General features: G+C 53.0%; 1 protein-coding gene across 1 annotated transcript; it reads left to right on the top strand.

Moving 5' to 3' along the window:
• Positions 1-1,406: 1,406 nt before the first annotated feature.
• Positions 1,407-10,748, top strand: LOC139249309 (26S proteasome non-ATPase regulatory subunit 4; the record flags this gene model as incomplete). Its single annotated transcript, XM_070872288.1, has 5 exons — positions 1,407-1,569; positions 2,893-3,007; positions 3,911-3,997; positions 5,441-5,509; positions 10,533-10,748. Coding segments are annotated over exons 1-5 (609 nt in total), but the record flags the coding sequence as incomplete, so codon positions are not given.
• Between the last annotated feature and the right edge of the window lie 474 nt (positions 10,749-11,222).

Raw genomic sequence — 11,222 nt, 5'->3', positions numbered from 1 at the left:
GGGAGGTCTTACTGCAGTTGTACAGGGCCTTGGTGAGGCCTCACCTGGAATATTGTGTACAGTTTTGGTCTCCTAATCTGAGGAAGGACATTCTTGCTATTGAGGGAGTGCAGCGAAGATTCACCAGACTGATTCCTGGGATGGACTGACATATGAAGAAAGACTGGATCGGCTAGGCTTATATTCACTGGAATTTAGAAGAACGAGAGGGGATCTCATAGAAACTTAGAAAGTTCTGACGGGATTGGACAGGTTAGACGCAGGAAGAATGTTCCCGATGTTGGGGAAGTCCAGAACCAGGGGTCACAGTCTAAGGATAAGGGGTAAGCCATTTGGGACCGAGATGAGGAGAAACTTCTTCACTCAGAGAATTGTGAACCTGTGGAATTCTCTACCACAGAAAGTTGTTGAGGCCAGTTCATTGGACATATTCAAAAGGGAGTTAGATGTGGCCCTTACAGCTAAAGGGATCGAGGGGTATGGAGAGAAAGCAGGAATGGGGTGCTGAAGTTGCATGATCAGCCATGATCATATTGAATGGTGGTGCAGGCTCGGAGGGCCGAATGGCCTACTCCTGCACCTACTTTCTATGTTTGTATGAACTGGTAATGTGTCGTGAGATTGTTAAACCTTTTGCTAATAAACCAACTAGTTCTGAATAGCAATGTGTTGCTATTAATTCTTAAGCAAAGAATCCATGAAGCAAATACATTGCAGTCGGGAGCACTTCTTCACACAAAGGGGAGTGGAAATCTGGGACATTCTTCCCCCAAAAAGCTGTTGAGACTTGAGGGGGGGGGGGGTGAACGGGTAAATTGGAAACCCACCCATTGGAAACCTCCCAAACCCGCGACCTCTACCCGCCTAGAAGGACAAGGGCAGCAGGCGCATGGGAACACCACCCCCTCCACGTTCCCCTCCGAGTCACACACCATCCCGACTTGGAAATATATCGGTCGTTCCTTCATCGTCGCTGGGGTCACAATCCTGGAACTCCCTCCCTAACAGCACTGTGGGAGCACCTTCACCACACGGACTGCAGCGGTTCAAGAAGGCGGCTCACCACCACCTCCTCGAGGGGCAATTAGGGATGGGCAATAAATGCCGGCCTTGGCCAGCGACGCCCACATCCCAGGAACGAATTTTTTTTTTTAACTGAAAAATTTCAAGACTGAGGTGGATAAATTCCTTTTCGGTAAGGGCTAGGGAGCAAAGGCAGATAAATGCACATAAGCCGTGATCTCATTGAATAGCAGAACAGGATCGAGGGGCTGAATGGCCCGTTCCTGTGTTGAAGTCACAAGGCAGGCAAGACTGAACCGGATCCCGATGAAACGTTTGAAATGGCCGCAGCGGGCAGTTTCAGCGCTGTAAAGCTGTGCTCCTATCTAACCGTCGTCTCCTCTTTTCCCCTTCCCTTGGTCGCAGTGTCGACAACAGTGAATATATGAGGAATGGGGACTTCCTGCCAACCAGGCTTCAAGCACAGCAAGATGCCGTCAACATCGTCTGCCATTCAAAAACACGTAGCAATCCCGAGAACAATGTGGGGCTCATCACGCTCGCCAAGTAAGTGTCTCCTCCGTGGAGCCCCCGTTAACAAGGTCCCCCTTTCCTGTCCCGAAACCTCTCCACCTCTCTCTCCTCCTTTAAGGCACTCCTTAAAACCGCCCTCTTTGACCCAGCTTTTGGTCGCCTGTCCCTAATATCTCCCTGTGTGGCTCGGTGTCGACATTTGTCTGATCGTTCCTGTGAAGCACCTTGGGACGTTTTACAACATTAAAGGCGCTATGGACGTTTTACAACATTAAAGGCGCTATAGACTTAACACCAATGCTCTCCCCGCCCAGCCTCTCACATTCCACCCTACGTAAACTCAAGGTGATCCAAAACTCAGCTGTCCCCGTGTCCTAACTAGCACCGAGTCCCGCTCACCCATCACCCCCTGTGCTCGCTGTCCCCGTGTCCTAACTCGCACCGAGTCCCGCTCACCCATCACCCCCTGTGCTCGCTGCCCCGTGTCCTAACTCGCACTGAGTCCCGCTCACCCATCAGCCCCTGTGCTCGCTGCCCCCGTGTCCTAACTCGCACCGAGTCCTGCTCACCCATCACCCCCTGTGCTCGCTGTCCCCGTGTCCTAACTCGCACCGAGTCCCGCTCACCCATCACCCCCTGTGCTCGCTGCCCCCGTGTCCTAACTCGCACCGAGTCCCGCTCACCCATCAGCCCCTGTGCTCGCTGTCCCCGTGTCCTAACTCGCACCGAGTCCCGCTCACCCATCACCCCCTGTGCTCGCTGCCCCCGTGTCCTAACTCGCACCGAGTCCCGCTCACCCATCACCCCCTGTGCTCGCTGGCCTACATTTGGCTCCCGGTTAAGCAACGCCTCGATTTCTAAATTCTCATCCTTTGTTTTCAAATCCCTCTGTGGCCCTCGCCCCTCCCTATCTCTGTAACCTCCTCCAGCCCCTACACCCCTCTCTATCTCTGTTACCCCCTACACCCCTCCCTATCTCTGTAACCCCCTCCAGCCCCTACACCCCTCCCTATCTCTGTAACCTCCTCCAGCCCCACAACCCCCCGAGATAACTGCGCTCCTCTAATTCTGCCCTCCTGAGCATCCCTGATTATAATCGCTCCACCATTGGTTCTGTTGCCTGGGCTTCAAGCTCTGGAATTCACTCCCTAAACCTCTCCGCCTCTCTCTCTCCTCCTTCAAGACGCTCCTTAAAACCTCCCTCCTTGACCCAGCATTTGGAGATCCACCCATATCATTTCTGGTGTGGCTCGGTGTTAAACTTTTGCCTTGTAACACTGGTGTGAAGCGCCCTGGGCCGTTTGAGTTGTTGCGTTCTAACCGGGCCCCACTTTCTCCCTCTCGCTCTGGTTACAGTAACTGCGAGGTGCTCACCACCTTGACCCCTGACACGGGGCGGATTCTGTCCAAGCTGCACGCCGTCCAGCCCACGGGGAAAATCAGCTTCTGCACCGGCATCCGAGTCGCGCACGTAAGTGAGACCTCCGCGAGGGACAGAGCCATATTCGCAGAGCCCCTCTCGTCGCCTCGGGCCCTCCCAAAACGCTTTACAGACAATCAAGTACTTCATTTTGTTTTTGAAGTGTAGTCACTGTTGCAATGTGGGAAACGAGGCGGCCAATTTGCGCACAGCAAGCTCCCACACACAGCGATGAGATGATGACCCAGATCATCTGATTTAGTGGTGTTAGATGGGAACAGGAGGAGGCCCATTCAGCCCCTCAAGCTTGTTACACAGGAACAGGAGGCCATTCAGCCCCTCGAGCCTGTGACACAGGAACAGGAGGAGGCCCATTCAGCCCCTCGAGCCTGGTCTTTTTTTAACCATGTGCTGCTGTTGGAATCTCTGAAGTGGAGAAGTTGCATAACTTTTACAACAATGATACCAGGACTGAGGTTATAATTATCAGGGAAGGGTGAACGGACTGGGGCTCATGTCTCTTTAAAAAAAGAGAGAGGGCTGCGGGGTGACCTAATAGAGGCCTTTAAGATTATGAAGGGGTTCGATAGGGTGGACGTAGAAAAGATATTTCCCCTTGTGTGGGAGAGACCAGAACCAGGGGCCATCAATATCAGACAGTCACCAATAAATCCAACGGGGAATTCAGGAGAAACTTCTTTACCCAGAGAGCGGTGAGAATGTGGAACTCGCTGCCCCAGGGAGGGGTTGAGGCGAGTAGTATCGATGCATTTAAGGGGAAGCCATGAGGGAGAAAGGAATGGAAGGATATGGGGATGGGGGTGAGATGGAGAGGGGTGGGGGGGGGGGCTGGTGTGGAGCATAAACCCCGGCACGGAGCGGTGGGGCCCAATGGCCTGTTTCTGTGCCGTACACTCGATGTAATTCGATGCAAATGTGTCTCCTTTTTTTCAGTTGGCTCTTAAACATCGTCAGGGGAAGAACCACAAAACGAGGATCATTGTGTTTGTCGGAAGCCCGGTGGAAGATAACGAGAAGGATGTGAGTAAAGACCAGGTCGCTGTTGCTGGCCCAGCCCTGCCATCCTGGATCTCATCTCTTTGTTGAAGTTTTCGCGTCTAAAATCCACGTAAAACCTCACTCGATGTTCGAGAATTGTTTGGGGTTGGTTTGTAATTACAGGCTCTTTCGCTGCCTGCTGCTCATCCTGGTGTCTGGGTGTTAGATATTCAGGAGGCTTGCCAGCCGTGGCTCAGCGGGCAGAACTCGCCCCCTCGCTCCCGAGTCAGCAGGTCGTGGGTTTAAGTCCTGTTCCAGGGACTCGAGCCCCATAATCCCAGGCTGGCACTCCCAGTGCCAGTGCTGAGGGAGCGCCGCACTGTCGGAGGGGCGATGCTGAGGGAGCGCCGTACTGTCGGAGGGGCGGTGCTGAGGGAGTGCCGCACTGTCGGAGGGGCGGTGCTGAGGGAGCGTCGCACTGCACTGTCGGAGGGGCAGTGCTGAGGGAGCGCCATACTGCACTGTTGGAGGGGCAGTGCTGAGGGAGCGCGCACTGCACTGTCAGAGGGGCAGTGCTGAGGGAGCGCCGTACTGCACTGTCGGAGGGGCAGTGCTGAGGGAGCGCCGTACTGCACTGTCGGAGGGGCGGTACTGAGGGAGCGCCGCACTGTCGGAGAGCCAGTGCTGAGGGAGCGCCGCACTGTCGGAGGTGCCGTCTTTCGGATTAAACGTTAAACTGAGGCCCCGTCTGCCCTCTCGGGTGGATGTAAAAGATCCCAGGGCCACTATTGGAAGAAGAGCAGGGGGAGTTCTCCCCGGTGTCCTGGGGCCAATATTTATCCCTCAATCAACATCACTAAAACAGATAATCTGGGTCATTATCACATCGCTGTGTGTGGGAGCTTGCTGTGCGCAAGTTGGCTGCCGCGTTTTATACACCAACAGTGACCACACTCCAAAAAGGTGCTTCATTGGCTGTAAAGCGTTTTGTGGCGGTCTCCCTGTTTCCTGTTACTCCCCTCCACTTGCCCCCTCTGATTGTACCACCCAGTGTTTTTATCGTAGTTATGCCTCGGATTTGCTCAGTGCTGGATCGCTGCTCAGTTGCTGACTTGGGGCCCGAGCACCACAATCTCCTAACTCAAACACCGAGAGCGCTACCAAAATGATGCCGAGCTCTTCCGTAAAGTTTGTACTGGGGCAGCAAACCCACTTCTTTCTCCAGACCCCTGCCGTGGCTCAGTGGGTTAATTTTTGTGATGCCCCCAACAGTCGAATAGCCTGCCATTGCTTGTCTGGATTTGCACTTGACAAGCGGGCACCTCAGCCGTGCAGCAGGCGACAGCTAGTGGCCATGGACTCGTTTACAGCAGCAAAGGGTCGCTGGGCACAGGACCGGGGGGGGGGAGCAGCACATTTTGTCGAGGCAGTGCCCTCTGTCGTGGCTGTGTACGTTTATTTGAATCTGTCCTCTCCTCCTCACAGCTGGTCAAGTTGGCAAAGAGGCTGAAGAAAGAGAAGGTGAATGTGGATATCGTGAACTTCGGCGAGGAGGTGAGCTGGGGGGTGGGGGGGTGTGGGGAGGAGAATGGTGGAGCGAGGGGGGGGGGTTGAAGATGGGTCGAGGGGAGCCAGGAACGGGCCAGTGCTGTGACCCGGGGAGGGAACCAGAGCTGAGGTTATGATTACCACGGCGGACTGTTGTAAATGCTATCACAGTTCATTTGCGGCTGCTGCGATTCTGCTAATCTTGTCAGATACAGTACGCAGGCCAGGATTACTTTGGGGGAGGGGGTAGTAATGGTTCCCTTCTCTGCAGCGTGTAGCCAAATCCAAAAGTATCCAACGTGAGGGGTTGCTGGGCTTGGGGGAGAGGGAGGCAGGGGTGTGGGGGAAATCTGCCAGGGTTCCCCAGCCCCGATCACTGCTTAGATCACAAGCCCCCGTTCCCCCTTCCTGAAGAGTGCCGCCAGTCGTATGAAGATGGGCCACTCGGGGGTTGGCACCGGAGGGCGACTGGCACCTCAATCCTCGCGCCCGTCACCATCTCCCTGTGGAGAGGGGAGGGAACAGACACAAGGTCCTTGGCACCTGGGGAGGGGAGGTGAATCACTCTCTGACTCCCCCCATCCGTCAACGCCTCGGTTGCTAATATTCTCAGCCAAGTGCTCAAATCCCTCCATGACCCTCGCCCACTCCCCTCCCTCCTGCAGCCCCTACACCCCTCCTTTTCTCTAACATCCTCCAGCCCCTACACCCCTCCCTATCTCTGTAACCTCCTCCAGCCCCTACACCCCTCCCTATCTCTGTAACCTTCTCCAGCTCCTACACCCCTCCCTATCTCTGTAGCCACCTCCAGTCCCTACACCCCTCCCTATCTCTGTAACCTCCTACACCCCTCCCTATCTCTGTAACCTCCTCTAGCCCCTACACCCCTCCCTATCTCTGTAACCTTCTCCAGCTCCTACACCCCTCCCTATCTCTGTAGCCACCTCCAGTCCCTACACCCCTCCCTATCTCTGTAACCTCCTACACCCCTCCCTATCTCTGTAACCTCCTCTAGCCCCTACACCCCTCCCTATCTCTGTAACCTTCTCCAGCCCCTACACCCCTCCCTATCTCTGTAACCTCCTCCAGCCCCTACACCCCTCCCTATCTCTGTAACCTCCTCCAGCCCCTACACCCCTCCCTATCTCTAAACTCCTCCAGCCCCTACACCCCTCCCTATCTCTGTAACCACCTCCAGCCCTACACCTCTCCCCATCACTGTAACCTCCTCCAGCCCTACACCCTCCCTATCTCTGTAACCTCCTCTAGCCCCTACACCCCTCCCTATCTCTGTAACCTCCTCCAGCCCCTAAACCCCTGCCTATCTCTAACCACCTCCAGTCGCACAGCCCTCCGAAATCTCTGCGCTCCTCCAATTCTGGTCTCTTGTGTTGCCCTGATTTTAATGCAGCGGTTCACCACCGCCTTCTCGAGGGTAACTAGGGATGTGTCTTGCCAGCGTCGCCCACAGGAACGAATAATTAAAAAACAAAATCGCTCCACCATCGGCGGCCGTGCCTTCAGCTGCCTGGGCCCCAAGCTCTGGAACTCCCTCCCTAAACCTCTCCGCCTCGCTCTCCTTCTTTAGGCTGCTCCGTAAAACCTGCCTCTTTGACCCAGCTTTTGGTCGCCTGTCCTGAATATCTCCCCATGTGGCTAAGTGCCAAATTTTGTCTGATGTTTTATTACATTAAAGGCGCTTATATATAGGTGCAAGTTGTTTGGGGTGTGGAGTTTTCGCTGCCCAGAACATAAGAAATAGGAGCAGGAGTCGGCCATTCGGCCATTTGAGCCTGTTCCGCCATTCAGTAAGATCACGGCTGGTCTTCTACAACTTCACTTTCCCACCCGATCCCCATATCCCTCAACTCTCTTAATATCCAAAAATCTAGCGATCCCAGCCTTGAATATACTCGACGACTGAGCCTCCACAGCCCTCTGGGGCAGAGAATTCCAAAGATTCACCACCCTCTGAGGGAAGAAATTCCTCCTCATCTCAGTCCTAAATGGCCGAGCCCTTATCCTGAGACTGTGACCCCTGGGTCTAGACTCCCCAGCCCGGGGGAAACACCCTCCCTGCATCTACCCTGTCAAACCCTGTAAGAATTGTGTCTGTTTCAATGAGATCACCTCTCATTCTTCTAAACTCCAGAGAATATCGGCCTAGTCTACTCAATCTCTCCTCATAGGACAATCCCCCCATCCCAGGAATCAGTCTGGTGAACCTTCGCTGCACTCCCTCTATGGCAAGTATATCCTTCCTTAGGTAAGGAGACCAAAACTGCTCACAATACTCCAGGTGTGGTCTCACCAGGGCCCTGTATAACTGTAGTAGAAACATAGAAAATAGGTGCAGGAGTGGGCCATTCGGCCCTTCGAGCCTGCACCGCCATTCAATGAGTTCATGGCTGAACATGCAACTTCAGTACCCCCTTCCTGCTTTCTCGCCATACCCCTTGATCCCCCTAGTAGTAAGGACTACATCTAACTCCTTTTTGAATATATTTAGTGAATTGGCCTCAACTACTTTCTGTGGTAGAGAATTCCACAGGTTCACCACTCTCTGGGTGAAGAAGTTTCTCCTCATCTCGGTCCTAAATGGCTTACCCCTTATCCTTAGACTGTGACCCCTGGTTCTGGATTTCCCCAACATTGGGAACATTCTTCCTGCATCCAACCTGTCTAAACCCGTCAGAATTTTAAACTTTTCTATGAGATCCCCTCTCATTCTTCTGAACTCCAGTGAATACAAGCCCAGTTGATCCAGTCTTTCTTGATATGTCAGTCCCGCCATCCTGGGAATCAGTCTGGTGAACCTTCGTTGCACTCTCTCAAAAGCAAGAATGTCCTTCCTCAAGTTAGGAGACCAAAACTGTACACAATACTCCAGGTGTGGCCTCACCCAAGGCCCTGTACAACTGTAGTAACACCTCCCTGCCCATGTACTCAAATCCCCTCGCTATGAAGGCCATCATGCCATTTGCTTTCTTAACCGCCTGCTGTACCTGCATGCCAACCTTCAATGACTGGTGTACCATGACACCCAGGTCTCGTTGCACCTCTCCTTTTCCTAATCTGTCACCATTCAGATAATAGTCTGTCTCTGTTTTTACCACCAAAGTGGATAACCTCACATTTATCCACATTATACTTCATCTGCCATGCATTTGCCCACTCACCTAATCTATCTAAGTCACTCTGCAGCCTCATAGCATCCTCCTCGCAGCTCACACTGCCACCCAACTTAGTGTCATCCGCAAATTTGGAGATACTACATTTAATCCCCTCGTCTAAATCATTAATATACAGTGTTAAACAGCTGGGGCCCCAGCACAGAATCTTGTGGTACCCCACTAGTCACTGCCTGCCATTCTGAAAAGTCCCCATTTACTCCTATTCTTTGCTTCCTGTCTGCTAACCAGTTCTCAATCCACGTCAGCACACTACCCCCAATCCCATGTGTTTTAACTTTGCACATTAATCTCTTGTGTGGAACCTTGTCGAAAGCCTTCTGAAAGTCCAAATACACCACATCAACTGGTTCTCCCTTGTCCACTCTACTGGAAACATCCTCAAAAAATTCCAGAAGATTTGTCAAGCATGATTTCCCTTTCACAAATCCATGCTGACTTGGACCTATCATGTCACCTCTTTCCAAATGCACTGCTATGACATCCTTAATAATTGATTCCATCATTTTACCCACTACCGATGTCAGGCAGACCGGTCTATAATTCCCTGTTTTCTCTCTCCCTCCTTTTTTAAAAAGTGGGGTTACATTGGCTACCTTCCACTCGATAGGAACTGATCCAGAGTCAATGGAATGTTGGAAAATGACTGTCAATGCATCCGCTATTTCCAAGGCCACCTCCTTAAGTACTCTGGGATGCAGACCATCAGGCCCTGGAGATTTATCGGCCTTCAATCCCATCAATTTCCCCAACACAATTTCCCTACTAATAAGGATTTCCCTCAGTTCCTCCTCCTTACTAGACCCTCTGACCCCTTTTATATCTGGAAGGTTGTTTGTGTCCTCCTTAGTGAATACCGAACCAAAGTACTTGTTCAATTGGTCCGCCATTTCTTTGTTCCCCGTTATGACTTCCCCTGATTCTGACTGCAGGGGACCTACGTTTGTCTTTACTAACCTTTTTCTCTTTACATACCTATAGAAGCTTTTGCAGTCCATTTTAATGTTCCCTGCAAGCTTCCTCTCGTACTCCATTTTCCCTGCCCTAATCAAACCCTTTGTCCTCCTCTGCTGAATTCTAAATTTCCCCCAGTCCCTGGGTTCACTGCTATTTCTGGCCAATTTGTATGCCACTTCCTTGGCTTTAATACTATCCCTGATTTCCCTTGATAGCCACGGTTGAGCCACCTTCCCTTTTTTATTTTTACGCCAGACAGGAATGTACAATTGTTGTAGTTCATCCATGCGGTCTCTAAATGTCTGCCATTGCCCATCCACTGTCAACCCCTTAAGTATCATTCGCCAATCTATCCTAGCCAATTCACCTTCAAAGTTACCCTTCTTTAAGTTCTGGACCATGGTCTCTGAATTAACTGTTTCATTCTCCATCCTAATGTAGAATTCCACCATATTATGGTCACTCTTCCCCAAGGGGCCTCGCACAATGAGATTGCTAATTAATCCTCTCTCATTACACAACACCCAGTCTAAGATGGCCTCCCACCTAGTTGGTTCCTCGACATATTGGACATAAGTAGGACATCCTTGCTCCTGTGCTCAAATCCTCCTGTAATGAAGGCCAACATACCATGTGCTTTCTTAATTGCTTGCTGCACCTGCATGTTAGGGGCAGCCCATGAGGGAGAAAGGAATAGAAGGATATGGGGGTAGGAGAAGGCTCACATGGAGCATAAACCCCGGCAAAACTGTGCACAATACTCAGGTGCGGCCTCACCAGGGCCCGATATAATTGCAGTAAGACGTCTTTACTCTTATACTCAAACCCTCCTGTAATAGTCTCTGATTTCTAACTCCCCGCTCCCCCACTTTTATCCTCAGGAAGCAAATACCGAGAAGCTGACTGCTTTTATCAATGCCCTCAATGGGAAGGATGGAACCGGTTCGCACCTGGTGACTGTGCCTCCGGGCCCCAGCCTCGCCGATGCTCTCATCAGCTCCCCCATCCTGGCCGGGGAGGGGGGCACCATGCTGGGGCTGGGAGCGAGTGACTTCGAGTTCGGGGTGGACCCCAGTGCCGATCCCGAGCTGGCCCTGGTAAGGAAGCAGGGAGGTTTTGTGTGTTCGGGGCGGGGGTGTGTGTTGGGGGCGGGGCGGGGGTGTGTGTTGGGGGCGGGGCGGGGGTGTGTGTTGGGGGCGGGGCGGGGGTGTGTGTTGGGGGCGGGGGTGTGTGTTGGGGGCAGGGCGAGTGTGTGTGTTGGGGCGGGGGGAGGAGTGTGTGTGTGAAGGGGGGAGGTGTGTGTGTGTGTAGGGGGGAGGTGTGTGTGTGTGGAGGGGGGAGGTGTGTGTGTGTGGAGGGGGGAGGTGTGTGTGTGTGTAGGGGGGAGGTGTGTGTGTGTGGAGGGGGGAGCTGTGTGTGGAGGGGGGAGCAGTGTGTGTGTGTGGAGGGGGGAGCAGTGTGTGTGTGTGGGGGGGAGCAGTGTGTGTGTGTGGGGGGGGAGGAGTGTGTGTGTGGGGGGGGAGGAGTGTGTGTGTGTGGGGGGGGAGCAGTGTGTGTGTGGGGGGGAGCAG

This window comes from Pristiophorus japonicus, unplaced genomic scaffold (assembly GCF_044704955.1).
Source record: "Pristiophorus japonicus isolate sPriJap1 unplaced genomic scaffold, sPriJap1.hap1 HAP1_SCAFFOLD_3004, whole genome shotgun sequence".
NCBI lineage: Eukaryota > Metazoa > Chordata > Chondrichthyes > Pristiophoridae > Pristiophorus > Pristiophorus japonicus.
The sequence above is the reverse complement of the archived record's forward strand: the minus strand, read 5'-3'. Positions and strand labels throughout refer to the sequence as shown.